The 16,940-nt window shown below is 44.5% G+C and overlaps 1 protein-coding gene across 1 annotated transcript in view; it reads left to right on the plus strand.

Annotated features, from left to right (window-relative positions):
- The first annotated feature begins 10,179 nt into the window (after positions 1-10,179).
- Positions 10,180-16,940, plus strand: part of pde4a (phosphodiesterase 4A, cAMP-specific) — a 40,212-nt gene continuing 33,451 nt past the window's right edge. Inside the window, 1 exon segment of the mRNA XM_068577842.1 lies at positions 10,180-11,549. Within this exon segment, the coding sequence (XP_068433943.1) occupies positions 11,254-11,549 (296 nt within the window). The 5' untranslated portion in view covers positions 10,180-11,253.

The raw sequence follows: 16,940 nt of genomic DNA on the forward strand, positions 1-16,940 counted from the left end.
TGTCTATCACCGTTTCACAGGCACAACAAGATAAGATAACCACTTCTGGTTATTATGGGGAAATTAAAGCTAAGTTTCCCAGCACAGTGTTATTGTTCTGACGCACTGAAACAACACACCTGCGTTCTGAAACCAAGAGGAGCTGCCTGTATTCAGACATTACCTCGTACCATCACAGCAGTTTATTCAGCGCAAAGCACCAGCGAGCTATTGTGGAATCCTGAAATCTTTCCATGAAGATCATATTTTACATCCCGTCGTCACGTCTTCTGTCCCACATCGTCTTCCTCGACGTCAACAGCCTTCACTTTTATCAAGAAGTGCAGCTCCCGTTCCTCTTATCTCTTGTCTCTTTCATGATCACCATTGAACAACGAGATATCTAATATCTATTCTTTACCTCTATTTATATCCCTCTGTTTGATCTAAGACATGATAAGAACTTTGTACATTGCTTAAAGCATCTATGATATGAATGTGAAAACAAAACAACGAAGCCGATTTTTTATATTGCATTCTTTAAAAAACAGCTGTCTTTAAAGGCACCATCTACACAGAACATGCCATCACTCCCAGATCACTCTTATTGGCCAAGTATGCAGGTCTTTTTGTTCCTCTCTCTGTCCAATAATGCTACACAGAAACACAGAAACACAGCTCTGGAAAGAGCTTTTCAACTTGCTTTGCTCACTGAAGGCCATCGTAATTCTCGCTTTCAAAGGGAAGAGTGATCACGCTGCTGTTCAGCAGGTTGCAATCTACAATCTCCCCACTAGACATCACTAAATCCCCAAAAAACGATGACTTGCTGGATTCCCGCAGCGACACGACTTCCGCAGCTACAGTTAGATCTGAGCAGAAAACAGTAGGAGACTGATCAGTGTGGTAGTCCTTAGCTGTAAGTTGTTTTCACTCATTTAAACTGAAGGTTGCTATTAACTACGAGCATGAGGTAGCTTACAATTCATGGTTTGTGTTGAGCTAACGTTAGCACTCATTCGGCGGTTGCCTTGCAACAGAAACAAAAAAAGATGGAGCAAACTGCGAAAGGATATTGACTCTCAGAGCGCCGTCTCCTCGCTGAACTGTCTCGGACATTCAACGCAATTTCTGTCAACACTGTCAAGCCGCGCGCACCTTTAAGCCTCGTGAGCAGTCAAGCCTTTCAAACACAAAAGCTGCAAACGGCGAGTCGGGCCCCGTCACGGTAACGTGCACTGCGTCGTGACAGCCTCACGCCACTACCAGAAGGATCCTTTTATTTAGTTTTCCCTGGCAGTCTGTACAGATTCCCCATCTCCCATTAGTATATTTCACACAGGCAAGTTGCAGATGCACATAGGGAGCAAAAGAACGACCCTGCGGTCATTCTGACTCTTGATTCTCATTCCCAGTTGCCATTACTGCGCCACAACCTCATTAGTAGAAGTTTTTAGAAGCTCTCAAATCCAGTTATCAAGTCGTTTTAGACCTCTCTGGTCCTCCGCTCGTCCCTGAAGTGAAACCTCGCCTCCCTGTTTCCCATCTAACTCCTCCTCTGCCTTCGGCCGCGCAGCATCGGATTGGTTTGGAGGAACAACCACGACGTACTTGAGTGAAAATGGGGTGAACGGCGGGGGATCGCTCTCGCTGCGTGTGAGGAACTCGTCCCAGGATCTTGTCTGATTGTGTTGCTGGATGTGAGGAGGATTTGTGCAGCTCTGGTTTACACACATGAACACACAGCGTGGACCAGAGGGCCGTCCGGCAGCACCTCTGCACCGCCACAGAGAGAAAAGACAATCTCGAGCTATTTCAGGAATCCTTTTTAATATAAAGGACTTGCAACGCTGTTGCACATTGCTGCAAGTCTAATCATGCTGTTATGTCACCCTCGCTCTCTCTCCCTCCCTCCCTCTCTCTCCCACACACACACATGCACACAAACACACACACTTTTCATTGTTCTACATACGTGTCACCACACAAATGCAGACACACATGTTCCACTTAGCGGCCAGACTATTGTTCACTGTCAGGAAAGAGGTGTGGATTAATATTTCATGGCCTTTCACTGGCAGAAAGTGGATTCATTTCCCAGCATTCCCTGGTGCGCGGTGTGTAGACTCAGTGCGGGCCAGAGGCCAGACAGCCTGACAGCTGACGGGTGGCTTGATTGGCTGTAAGCCGGAGAAATTGTTCATAAATTCAGTTGAAGATAATCTTTTACCAAGCACACTGCAGAATCAGTAGCTTATGAAACTAGATATTATAAAGAATCCATTGGTACCAAACAACAATGCCACGCTAACTTAAGGAGGCCATCATTCAACACTACATGATGCTAAGGCTGCATTTTGGTGAGAGTTAAAGAGGTATCTTGCAGTTTTCACCTCAAAATGTATCAATAAAAAGGAGTTTAGCATCTGTTTGCATGCAGAATGTGTTTTTTTTTTTGTTTACACCTTTTCTAAAAGGTGTATTTGTACACTTTTGCATACTGGGGTGTCTAAACAATCTTGGAATTGCATATGTTTGGTATGACAAGAAAGCTGAGACTCTTGTGGATCCAAAAATGACCTGAAAATCCACAGCCTCACGAAACTTTACAACCACACACGAGATAACCAGGACGTATGGTTTTCTGAGGTGCATTGGCCATAAGAGGGTTTCTAAGAACAGAAGCGATCAGCGTCTAATGTAATTCTTGAAATCTCTATATGTGAAACACGTTTTGGAAAGCAACTCACAGCATGACATCTTCTATGACGTCGCTCGAGGTTTTGTTGTCTTCATGTGCTGGTTTCAAGGGATTTTTGACAATTTCTATCATTTGTTAAATTATTTAATTTAGCACCAAATCTTGACAACTTGACACACCGTGCTGAGCTCGAATGGATTCAAAGGGTATAAATGATGTACACCACACCACCTCCCTCGAGACTAAAACAGATAATGAAACGGGGTCTATGGTAAGAAGAGGTGGAGTGGAAGAGGGTGAAATCAAAATGGCGAGGACGCGTGACACACACAGTACTTCTCTGTGGCCTGCACAACCCTCTCATCCACCCGAACTGAGCCAGTACGACTGCTTGGCTTTTCAATTATTCCTCACAGTATGAATAAGAGCCATTTAGTGAAGTTGAATCATAATAAATCAGATGCTCGCGAAATGAAATGTGCAGCGGAGGAAAAGATTATTTTTTTTCCTCCATAGCGGAGCACTGCATTGTGGTCCATGGTCATTTCCTTATCCACTGCATACGAAGAATTACTTTCTTTATTTGTGAAAAAAAAGGTCACATGATGATTTGAAATAAGGTCAATTTACTACATCAAATAGAACAAATAGAACATGTTAAGTCATTTAATTAGAAACAGTTGCGCTTGCAAAAGATTACCCATGTTACATTGCAATGGTCCGTATGGTTTGTGTTCTTGTTCAAGGTTTTGAGCCGATGAAGGCTGTGTGACCAAACACAGTATTTAATAAAATACAGCGCTACATGCGTGTGGACATTTCTTTTCCTTCCTACTTAATCAAGGTTTTTAAGATGAGTTGAAATGAAATGAAATCAAGTTTTTTTCCTGTTAAGATGCAATAATTAGAAATGCTGGAGTCTTCGTGAGCTCATTCGCATCCTGATGAAGCGACTGAATCGTGTATTTAATTGTGCTGAAATTGTTCTAATTATCCTCCAGAGAGGAATTCCTTCCAGAGCAATTCAACCCAATTGTAAATTCATAATTCTATTTTCAAGGCTGGAGTGTTTCCCAGAGAAACAATACTCTCATCCGTGATTGTGATAAACAGCTCGGAGTTGCTCATTGAGGGGTTTTCTGAACCAAGCAGCCTTTTAATGAAACAGGATTGTCTAATGGTTTCATCCGCTTCAAATGGGAATACACAGTCATCTCCACACTCTCCCTGCATCGCGTTGCAGACTTTACAGACGTTACAGACTTTTCACTTTCTAAGGACAGGTACTTCCAAACGGACAATTTTCTCTCAAGGACAGCATTGAATGTACTTTAGAACCGCTGCCGTGAGAGAAAATAACAATCTAAAGTCGAGTTTCGAGTCGTGTTCTGTGTTGTAGCGAGGCCGGAACAACATCGAACCCCAGTGTCATCACAAAAGTCAAAATATATTCTCCTATTTTTAGGCAAATTACATCCTTGCACTCAAATCTTTGCAAACATTGTTTGTGTTTTTATGAAGCACGCTTTTGTCCGGAAACCTTCTTCAAGGCAAAAAATAGATATTAAGTGGTTTGTAGCTCCAGCACCTCAGAGGAGGTCTGACACCGGGTGAGCGGCATTTTCATCTCTTCGCTCAATCAATTGCAATCAAAATTGTTGTTTGTGTCAATTCTGAAGAGACGCTGGTTCATGAAAGAGTCCAGAGCCCTCAGATATTCCTGAAAGGCAACACAACAGGACATTGTCGTGCATGTGTAGCCCTTCCTCTCATTTTGTGGATTGACAGCCTCTTGAACTGCTTGTAGTTTACCAGAATGACCTTGAAACCACTGACCTTTCATTTAAAATTAGAATCATTTGGTTTATCTTCGCTAGTATACAGTCTAAATTATAACTGATATCCCCAAGACAATGATATACCTGAATGTCTTCTACTACTTTCTACAATTGGGTCTGTACATTTAATGAAAATACACTCAAATACACCAAGTTAAAACTATATAGTCAGGTGATGTTTTGGCCAGGTTTACTGTTCACATGTTGACTTTTTGTTCTGACTTTAAAACACTACATATTTCCTTTTAGCCTTTTACATTTAAATAGCAATAAACACAATAAATATTCACATATGACTGAAGAGCTCCACGCTATCCAGGCAGATTAATAATGCCAGGGGCCCCACAGTGGGTTGTGAGGTATCCACAGATCCGTCTCAGCTAGCTGAATGCGACGGTATAGCCTTGTCACTGTGACTGCTTTAAAACAGCCGCCAAGCGACTCCCGACAGTGAAAGTCAGTCAAACTCGACTAAGATGGCTCCTGAATCCTCCCGAAGCCTCACTGCAACTTCCCCGTCAGCTGCAGCTTTGCCGTGGAGCTGTAACTAAAATGTGTGGCGGGTTCTGGCAAAAATAACAAGTACTGTGGTGAAATATTTTGGCAAGGACATTTATGTTGTCAGTGTGACCGTACACGTGAAGTTTCACCACTTAATTCCCCCCATTAACTGCAGACACTGAGTGTTTCTAGACGTGGTGGGTTTAGGTGATTTAGAAAGGCACGGAAATTCCAGTTGCAGCTTTCTCATTGTCGAAAACAACCGCGTACGGTGTGAATGCCAGCGTGTATTTCTCCAGAGCACAAAGCAGCTACAAGGATCTCTCATCAGCTTGACATTTTCCGTTTGCCATTAAACCCCCTTTTTTTAATGCAACAAGCAAAAAACATGTTCAATTGTGTGTTTTTTTCTCATTCAGCAGAGGAAACGCTTCTAAAATTAGGCCCAGGCTTATCGAGACACCAACAAAATGATTAATGCCTCTGTGTTGTGGTTGAACTACTGCAACGCTTCTCTCCATCTCTTCGCCGAGCTGCTCGCGTTATAATGCCGCCGCTGCTGTTCTCTGAAGGTTACCACAGAAATGTTCAAATTACTTTAAATCGCTTTGAGTTTTGTGCAAAGCCTTTCATCATCAAGTACCACGGTGTGTGTGTGTGTGTGTGTGTGTGTGTGTGTAAATAGTTTTTTGTCCATTAGGTCCTCAAGACAAGAGATTCTTGTTCATCCCAGATGATATTTTTAGTGCTTAATTCATCCTCCATACTGAAATATCAAGTGCCGCTCACTCCAAGGTACCTACCCACATTTTCACATTGTCGCTTTTTAATGCCTACATTTCTGATTGTCTGCTGCATTTATAAACCATCCGGACCTCTCAGGTCATCTGGGAAAGGTCGGCTTCTTGTTCTCAGAGTACAAAATGAACATAACGAACCAGCTTCCAGTTTTATGCTCCTCAACCTCCCAGAACATTACAAATCTCACTTCTTTTCTATCAAGGCCAGAGACGTTTTTTGCCTTTTATTACATACTTTCTTACACTGCACTGTAACGTCTATTTTAGTATATGCTGTATTTTATTTCAGCTTCCGTATATTACTTTATTTTCTGTATGATTTGTACTGACTGCTTTTAATTATATTTAAATGTCCTTTCATGATGTGTTTCTTTTGCACTTTGTCTCGATGTTTTTGTTGGTTTATGTTTTGTGCTTTTTCTCGCCCGCATCAGAAATGTGCGATAGCGACACGCCGGCCTCACGGGGCTCAATATCACATGAACCTGTGTACACACTGTTCAGCCGTTTCCTCTGCAGCAGCTTCACGTCTTTAATTATGAACTACGTTTACGATACACACTTGTGAAATCATCGCTTTCAAGCAATGTTCCTTCACTTCAAACAGAATGCCTCAGTGGTGTGTTTTTGTGTTGTGTGAAACACAGACAGCTGGACATGAGCACACGAGTCAAATAACGCTTTCATTTCGGTGGAGGCAGAAAAGCAAAGCATGCGGACAAGAGGAAAACAACGTTTTACATCGCCAGTCTATTTCTAAAGCCAGTAATTACAGTATAGATAGAAACCAGACTAAAAATCTATAACCACTCTGCTGCTTTGTGAGGCTGCGACGCTCACCAGGAAACACAACTGTTTATTTATGGCTATGCCCTTGTTTCTCCACAATAAATGAGAAAGATGTTCATTTTTTTTCCAGTGCAAAAGTATATTTGGACTACTGAAAACTGTGTTTAGTGTGAAGTCTCCTTAATGGGCCGTTCATTTCATTCGGGTCACGTTCTTCCCTTCTGTTTCAATCTCTCTGAGCCGAGGCGCCGCCACCGGGGAGGAATGAGGGGGAAAGCTTACAGGAGACTCAAAGGAAAAAGAGGACTTTTAGTTCATTCTTAGTGGCACCGCTGCTTCTCCAATAGCGCTTTCCTCCCGCTGCAGCGTGCCACACACACACACACACACACACACACACACACACAGACGGCAGCAGCCGCTTGTCTCCGGCGGCCTGCGGCTAATGAGCTCCACTCGCCCGAGGTGTGAGGCCTGAGGTCAGAGCTGTAGTTCAACCAGCCGGCGTTGGATGGAGCCAGTGGGAGAGGCTCTCCAGACACTCACTGTGACTTCATCTGCGCTATTACAGTCTGAAGTGCCATCTGTTCTTATTCCCTTCCTTTCATGTCGTACTTTTTTGGTGCAGTAAAAAGCTCTGCGTTGGCATCAAGACACGTAGCCGTGTGTGTTCCTCCTTTCTCGCTATTCGCGGCGTTACTCGCGAGAGCCTTCGGGGGCGCGCTGGCGGGAGAAGAGCGGCAGCAACTTTCAAAGGTTTACAGTACATCAAGACGTCCGTCTGCTTATTTACTTTTCTTTTTTTTTTTAGCTCCTCATCTGTGTCACAGTGACCGGAGGCAACGAGCACAGCGGCCCAGATGTCCTGTTTCCCTGCAGCTCGCTCCAGATCCTCTCAAGGAATCCAAAGGCGCTTCCAGGTTCAGCCCAACCCGAGGCCGCCATGAGTCCAGCCGCGGTGCTCCCTGGTGGGCCGGTCACCGACAGGAAATGTGACCTTGACCCCTCTCGGAGCTCAAATCTCGAATGCGAGGTCCCCAATGATTTTTTAAAAACATTTTTAGCTAGGTGCTTCAGAGCATGGGGAAAGTGTGCTCTATCTTTTCCACCAGTCTGATGACGAAAGAACTTTTTTTCTCTCTCCATTTAAGGTACAAGCATTCAAGACACCGTGATTTAGGGATGAAAAATGGTTCGGGAGTCGGGCGCGCTACGAACGCCTCCAATGCAACGAGGACAAAAGGTCGACGCCTCCGCAGACAACAAAGATGCTCCTCGCTGTCACCGACCTGAAGACCGTCTCGACTGCAGCTGCATCACTTTTACTCAGGTGTTTGACATCTTTCATCTGGAAGACGCTTCCTTTGCAGTTTTTCCTCCACCACTTTAAACCCTTAAATGCTTCAAAACCTTTGTTGTGTCAGCAAACTCTAAAATAAGAGGCTGTATTGTCACCATGAGAGATACACTGGTCAAAATGTCAGTTTTGTCTGTCTGATTCTGAGCTTTCAGATTCGGATTTCCCCAGTAGCTGAAGGTTTATCAGTCAGTACAATATTGCAGCTCACAGAAACAGGATATGCACATCGGTACAGTAAATGTATTTGTGCAGCAACGTGTGACAGAAAATGTGCAAAGAGACGTCAACTCCAGCGATGAAAGGATGCTTAGAAGTCGTAAAGAATGGGACAATCTGACTGAGAACCGAGTCATCAGTTTTGATCAGCGAACTATGTGCAAGTAGCCACTGTGTGAAATGTACACGATCTCTCTTGCACACGTGAATAAACACGTGTGCAATTTGCTTGAGTGATTGAAAAATTCCAATCTGTTCAAACTAATTGTTAACAATAACTTACATTTTAATGTTGTACTATCAATATAATGTCCAAAAATAGTCACAACAAAATAAAAATAGAGGAATAAAACGTTTCAGACTGCACTTTTTGAACATATGAACTGTAAAATTGATAATTTACAACATGTAAATGTACAGCTTTGTGAATAGAAATGCACTTGATGAGACTTGAGTCTGACATGGATCATGTGGGAGCTTCATGTCAACCCTTATCTTTTTTTTAAAGTTATATTGGTGTATATATTTTATAAGATTTCTATGCTACATGCTAGGCAAAATATGTTTTTCATGCATTGGTCAAGTTTAAGATACAATATTTTCCTTCAAAAGACGTTTTTGCTTCGATTTTTTAAAAAGAAAACTCGCAAAATCCACATTTAGGTTTTTATTTTTTACAACTTTCTTCATTTATATCTTAGGATTTGCATATTTGAACACGCAATGGAAGTTCATCAATCGATTTTCTACCCTTTCTACCCTGGAGTCTTCAAATTGTATGTGTGCCTTTTTTCTGAGAGTCTGCGGCAGAGATCTCCACTTCAGCAGCACTTACAAACAGCAAACAATCCAGTTTCATTTCTATATTCTGAAGGTTTGTACAGAGGGGTTTGTTCATAAATCATTCATAGCATGGTTTATAAGATTTTATTCCCAAAAACATGGTGACATTTTTTTTCTGTATGGTTATATTTTCGGATTTATCAAGTAATCTAAAAAAAAATCTCCAAAATGTCCTCTGTAAAAATCTTTCACTGTTCAGCTTTCTTTTCTGGAAATGTATTTAAACTAGCACATATTTAATAGGATGAAGAAACATTCAACCTGACATTTCAGAAACTAACTAAAAAGAAAATCGCTGTAAAGTAAGTAATCAAGGTCTTCCGGTTAATTAAACATGGCGGCTGTGGTGTCTCGTGTAAGCTGCAGAAACACTGATCCCAGACTGACTGAGGTCAGCTCATTGTCACAGATGTCACTCCAGATGTTGTCATCCAAAGTGTTTTAGCATTAGCTGGTGGCCCTCATGGGAATAAGACCTTTTACCTGACAATGAGCCAGGCTGCACAGCTCCCACAGCAACAGCACAGTTTACTCTTCTTCCTCGTCTAAAAATACTGCGTGCAGGAACTCTTCCCGGACTGGGAGATGTCACTCAGAGGGGGCGGACATGACCTCCTCAAGCCCGGGCCTGGAAGTCACCGTGACAACGTCCAGGTCCAAATGGGTGAAGTGATACACAACGGCATGTTAAAGTGTCATTACCCGAGCTTGTGAGCGAGCGTCTATCCCAGCTGCTGCCGTCATTTGAGCAATTGGTTGTGTTTAGTTTTCTGTCAAAGAAATGCGCAGTGAAGCCTCGCACGGGGCAAAACATAATGGATGAGCACATAAAAGGTTCAAAACCCTCCAGTGCTGGCAAATCACTGAGGAGAACACCCGACCACAGAGAGAGAGAGAGAGAGAGAGAGAGAGAGAGAGAGAGAGAGAGAGAGAGAGAGAGAGAGAGAGAGAGAGAGAGAGAGGGAGGGAGGGACAGAGGAAGAGAGAAAGGCAGGGAGGGAGGGAGAGAGAGAAAGAGAGAGGGAGAGAGAGAGAGAGAGAGAGAGAGAGAGAGAGAGAGAGAGAGAGAGAGAGAGAGAGAGAGAGAGAGATAGGGACGGAGAGAGAGAGAGAGAGAGTGTGTGTGAGAGAGAGAGCGAGAGGGAGGGAGCGCGTTGTGGTGAAGCCAATGTTTGTCGTCGAACTCCAGCAAATATGAGCATGGGGAGATAATGGCCCACACGGAGCAGCAGGACTGAAGCTCCGCACTCATCAACGTGTCCTTTATGATGCAGGCTGAGAAAAGACAAGCTGGAGAAGAGAGTCCGGACAGCAAGGGACAAAGGATCGCTTGTGAGCTTTTTTTGGACAGGTCCAACCATTCTTCACACCATCCTCATGTTCTGAGGAGGGATGGTCACTGAGTCCAGTATGACATCTCGCTGAAATCATTGGACCCAACATCCCCATGGAGGAATTACTCGAGACTTCAGCGGTGTGTGTGTGCGCGCACAGAGATGCCGTAGCGCTCCACGAGGCGTGATCAATTGAGCACTTTTATGGAAATTGCTTGGAAATTTTGGCTCAGCTGAAAGACATACGGGCAGCAATAATCACACACAGAGACACACAGAGACAGACACACACACACACACACACACACACACACACACACACACACACACACACACACACACACACACACACACAGACACCACACGCACGCACACACACACGCACGCGCGCACACACACAGAAGCCACTGCCGGTGATCTGTGTGTCTCTGCAATAAGTGGCTAATAAAAAGCAATAAATTCTCTAAAATAAATACAGTCATCCGGTTGTGCGCCATGGGCGACGAGGCGTCAAACTTCAGGGGAAGCAGCAGGACCGGTGTCTCATCCCCCAGAGCCAGGACTGGTGAGCGGAGATTCTACTGAATTAAAACTGACCAGCGCAGAAAGAAAAGAAGGAAAAATAACGATGAGATGAATGCTTTTTGGATGACTTGTCAAATGAACACTGTGACAGTTTTTGATGTTATTCAGAAAGCAAGATTCAGATCTGGGCTGCGCCGGACTTGGTCACTTTGATTTGTTCGCGCGGACATCGAAGTGGCAGAGAGGGACATGAACCGTGTGGGGTTTTGTGCTTGAATTAAACGAATACAGCCATATATCATCCACTCAATAAGTTCGAAAGGGGATCTTTCATTTGATTCTATATATATATATATTTTTTTGCACTATGATGGAACCACCACCATGCTCGAAGAAGAGCCTGTCCCTGTCGCTCCCGGTTCCCCGGGAAGGACAGGCGACTCTGAAGCCTCCGCAGCATCTTTGGAGACAACCCCGCACCCCGATCAAAATCAAACACCGGGGTTACTCCGACACCGACCGGCACCACCACCGGCACATGGAGCGCTCCGACGCCGTGGATACGAGCGACCGACCGGGACTGAAAAAGTCTCGGATGTCCTGGCCGTCCTCCTTCCACGGGACCACAAACACATCCATCGGAAATTGTGTCGGGAATAAACGGTAGGTGAGAGGAGGGTGTGCATTCCAAATGTCCCAATAATAACCCATGGCAGCCCACCAGGCATATGCGTAAACGGGAGGGGATGAGGAGGAGGAAGAGGAGAAGGAGGGGGGGGGGGGGCATTTTAACGAGTGCGTAATAACGCAGTGTGCCTGAAGGGTTAACTGATATGAAGAGCGCTTTCCACCGGGAGGCGGGACGCGTGGGTTTTTCGGTGCTGATGCGTTATGCGTCTTTGGATAGACTGTCAGATGGGAACGGCGCGCAAACCAGTCCGCCCACTCGAAACGCAGGAAGCAGCATCTGTATATATACACCAGTAACATTTTTAAGAGCGTCCACATGTTGATAAGAGACACGACACACGAGGCTCGGTCGGTTTAATGGCACCAAAGGTCTGGCAGGTGCGTTCGAGCAGCACTGATATCACATCCAGTCCAGCCGTTATCAGCTTGTTTGCAGAGGGAGGTTTGGGGCCCAGTGGAACAAAAACTCCTCCACCTTTACTGGGATGCACCTTGCATGAAGTGCCCCTAAAGCGCCTGATCCCTGACATCTGACCCCCTTGAGGTTGTGTTAAACAAGAGACTCTCTGGTTAAAATAAGATCTGACAAAGTTCTGAAGTTTTAGCTGAACCATCACAGGAACGGTTTCAGACAGCTCGGCTGCTCTCTGATCGGATATTACATGGAACAAATTAAATCCTGCATTAGAGAGAGAGGACATCAAACACAGCAGAATGATATGATACATAAACTCCACCTGCTAATTTAAATCAAATTACAGCGTGCATGCTAATCAAACAGATTAGATTAAAGGCATTTCATTAAGTGATTCATGGAACGATACAATTTTGATACAATTACTGTGTCCTTCCACAACAACTGCTCCATTTATCATCTTTCGAATGCAGCGCCCCGGTTGTTTTGCTTCCCCGAAGGACACATCTTTAAGAACATGGCAGAATACGGCGCCTGTTCAGTGTATGGGGAGGCTGGTCATGTCTCACCATGGACGGGTTATGAGACAATTGGCCCTGGGCACATGTAAAGGCCCCCCCCCCCCTCCTCCCAGAAGACATAGAGCCACAGATTTAAAGAGACACGTTTTTGGTCCTTTTGCATCTCTTTCTAGTGATTTTGCGTCTTCTTTCGGGGTTTAATTGAACCACGTTGTGGACGTTTTGCATCTATTTGACTTCAATTTGTCTGTTTTTGGTCATTTGCGTCTCTCGTGTTTTGCATCGCTTTCTGGTAATTTGGGATCTCTTCGTCGTCGTTTTGCGTCTCTTATTGGTATATACATTCATCTTTGTTGAGAGATGTTGCATCTTTCAATGCAATAATGTTTTTATAGTCATTTTGCATATTTATGTTGTCATCTTCAATCTCTCTGTAGTCATTTTGAATCCCTTTTTGGTAGTTTTCATCTCTTTGTATTGTTTTGAGTCTTTTTGAAAATACTTTTGCTTCTCTTTGTGACTTCCCAACAAGAAACGCAATAACTTCAACAGAAAGCTGTGGCCGAGGGGCCCCTCTAAACCGTTTGGCCCCTGGGCCTGAGCCCCGTCGGCCCGTTCAGTGTGTTTCACTTGTTCATATATTTTTAGAAAGCTTGTCAGAGAGAACAAGTCCCAGCTATGAATGCAGTTTTTCCAGGTTGCTCCCTCTTCCTCTCTGTCCTTTGTGTAACCTGCACTCCCCAGATGTTTCTGCAGGTGAAACGTGAGTTACGTGTTGGACTGTGTGACTCCTCTGTTGCCTCGATGAAGCCCAAACGTGCCTTAAAACAGCAACAGAGTGATTATTAGACTAATAACACGTCCCCCTGTGCTGCGTCTCGAGGGGATTATTGGGGGTCCCGATTCTTTTTTAAATCCTGTTATTATTTGTTTTCCTACGGTCGTTTCTTCTAATGTCACAGACGGCCTTCCCGGAAGGGCCCCTGGGAGAAGGGCCAACTCCAGCTGACTGCAGGAAGGGCTGATTTGTATTTTAGTCCACAGGACACGCTCTGAGGCAGTCCAATCTTTAGTGCATTGGGACTCACTCTGCCTGCCCTTTTCCTTCTGTGGGCGGCAAACCAGAGAGAGAGAGAGAGAGAGAGAGAGAGAGAGAGAGAGAGAGAGAGAGAGAGAGAGAGAGAGAGAGAGAGACGTAATTTGATTCCAAGCTCAGTTCTCAGAACACACCAAGCTGGCTCCAACTCGGTGTGTGTGTGTGTAGGTGTGTGGGTGTGTAGGTGTGTGTGTGTGTGTGTGTGTGTGTGTGTGTTCCTTAGCACATCCATGAGGCGATGTGTACAGTCTGTGGGTGTTTGTACTACACACTGGTCAGGAAGGAGTGTGCATGGAGGAATGGAGGCTGCTAGATAAATGTTGTGTGTCATGAGTAGTGGTCAAATACGGTGTACACTGCATGCGTGTGCGTGTGAGAGTGTGTGTGTGTGTAGAGGTATTTATGAGAGTGCTCTGCACAGGTCAGTGTCTGACCTGTAGCCTGTATAGATTGCAAAAGGCCTCGTTTCATCTGTTCTCATATCAGCGGGAGGCCGGGGGGATTTCCATTGTGTGGATATTATTTCAATCTTTTTGCATATTAGAGTGACCGTATATTCTGCGTGCTTGCTGGATGCTTCATCTCCTCGCTAGATTTATCAGGCTTTATGAGCATAGCCGCACGTTGTGTTTAGCTCAAGGCTGTGGGGTTAAAAGGTGTCCCCATGCACATCTGCTCTCTTTAATGCACTAAATGATTTCACTTAATCCTAAAATATGGGGGGAAATGAGGAGTTGCCCATAAAATTGTGCTTGGATTGAGAAAATGCTCAAGTTACCAAGCAAGAACATGGTCACCGACAAAAATAGAGCCTGATTACCCTCATGCTGGGATGTTTTAGAGGTACAGTGAGTTAGCATTTAATGGGACCAATTGGTAGAAATGGATAACATAACGATTAAAAATGTTTTTTCTTTAGAAAAAGCCATTTATATCTACATATGGAACCGGTCTTCTTCCCAGAGACGGCTGCCATGTTTCTACAGTAGCCCAGAAGGGACAAACCAAAGGTCGGCTCTCGATAGAGCCGCTCACGTCTTCCTCTCAACTGCTTGACATTTTTAGTTCAGTACAACAATGTTTTTTTTTTCCCATTATAATGACCGATATGGTACGGTCACGTGTATTAGCCGAAAGGAACATGAAAGAAAGGACTTTGTATCTGGGGAGTGGAAAAAGTAATTGGTCTTTGATTGGTTGGGCACTGATGGACCGCGCGATGACCTTATTGTCTTCACCAGGCCGACCGCTCCATCACTGAAGAGTCGGTCAAGACCTTATCTGGAGGTTCGAAAGATCAAATCGGCCTGAGAGATGCCGGTGAAATTGTTTTGGGGACAAGGTTCACGGAAGAGCAGACTGCTCCGTGTCACTGTAATTGATACACTCGCTTTGGAAAAAGGAAAACACTCTCAACAGCCACCAGTCTGGGGATGGGTAGCATTCAAGAGGGATTCTGGGTGTTTAGCATAATTGTTTGAAGAATCATTGTCTGAGACTGTTTTCACTTGTCTATTTTTGTCACCATGTTGTATCCCACAAAATGGCAGTCTTAGTGGCAATCACTCCCCCCCCTCCGACCCTCCCCTCCCCCCCCGACTCCCTCAAGAGTGTCAGTCGTCTGCCTCCTCTTCCCACCCCCGGGTGTCTTTTGTTCCACCGTCTTGTCAGTCCTTTTGTCAGAGGATGCTAATACGAGTGTATCAGTCATCAGGTCCCATGCCCAATATACGCTCTGGGAAGTTCCCGCGCCAAAAATGACAGATCTTTCCCGCAACTCTGTTGCTATGGTTACTTGTTTTATGCATTTGTAGAATTGATTTTATTTACCCCCCCCCCCCCCCCCCCTCTCCCTCCTGCTCCCTACCCTCCTTTCCAAAAAAAAAGCCAAAGCCTCACAGGCGTTTGACGGGCTTGACTGTATAATTTGTCGGTATGCGGCGGACTGGATATGCATCATGACTTGTGTGTTTAAAAGGTGAGAAAGTGAATATTAATACACCTCTGCCGAGGAACTGCAGTCTGCCGATAGTTTAATCACAGCACAGAGCCGGTTTCCTGTTCGGTCCTCTGCAACAGTTTCCAACCAAAGCTTCCCTCCCTCCCTCCACTTCATGCATTCTTTACACCTTTTTTTCTCCCCCAAGCTGCGATCCAGGGCTGATTTGTAAGCCGGAGCTGCTCTTGTGCCCGCCTGCCCGCCTGACTGCCGGCCTGGCTGTATTAATAATTTACTTCCTAATGAGGTACAGCTCCTGTTAATTACCCCAACAGCTGTATTCTGTTGTTGATCGTACAATTCAATTCCGACAAATAAATAAAAAAAATATATATATATTCAGGAATTATCCCGACAAATGTGTTTCAACGGCGTTAAGTGATAGACCTCTTATCTTGTTTGTGTGTAGTGCAGAACCATCTGCTTAAGCTACAGATTGCACTCTTCTGTGACTACATTGTGCTCTTCTCACTACTCTCAGCGCTAATTAGTATCTGGAGGCAGTTCATGTACTGGAACGGCGCTCGCTACTGGTTGGCTCAGGCGGATCCCAGAGACCTGCAGGTAAAAAAAAAACCCTCCGAGATCTTAAAGCACTGTTTGCGCAAAAGGGATATGTATGCAGCTCTCATCCAAAGTCCCTGGTCATGTTTGTTCTCCTCTCATCACTTTGTCACATGGAGGCTCTCACAGGCTCTTCAGATACTCAGGCCACTGGTAACCACGTTTAGCACAGTTGGTTTGCTTGGTGAAACCTTGGCATCTTTGCATTTTAATTACTTTCACACTGAATCCTCTTGAAGTGGCGACACACTATAGTCATTTTTTGTTTTTTTTTTGTTGACAAGTGTGGATGGGCAAGGATCCCAGCAGAAAGAAACAAAGAGAGCCAAAAAAAATCTAAAAGTTGCACAACAGATCTACCTGTTACCAACAAAATAGGGCCCAGTTTTGATGCAACTGGTCTGCTCACATTTGCCGGAAGTCCATAACGGAGCCCATTCCTTAATTTCTTTTCATCGTCTCCCTTTGTTATGTTCATTAAATCACATGAACTGAACTTCACAGCACAGTTTATTACGTGACAGTCTCCTCTCTCAAGATGTCCAGTGTGATTGCAGTAATCCTCTTTTCTTTTTTTTTTCCCCGTATCTCATCTGATCTAATAATATTGTTTGAGTCACTCTTTTGTCCAAAAGATTACAGCCTGTGATTGCATGCTCTTCTCCCTTTCTGATCCTCTCGGTGCTTCATTTCACCCCTGTGCAAATAGGGAGCATTGATTCCATCTCTATTTCTGTTATCCGCTTTGTCTCTCTATTGTGTAGCCCAT

Source organism: Clinocottus analis, unplaced genomic scaffold (genome assembly GCF_023055335.1).
Source record: "Clinocottus analis isolate CAN_PGR_092001 unplaced genomic scaffold, fCliAna1.0.p SCAF_16, whole genome shotgun sequence".
NCBI lineage: Eukaryota > Metazoa > Chordata > Actinopteri > Perciformes > Cottidae > Clinocottus > Clinocottus analis.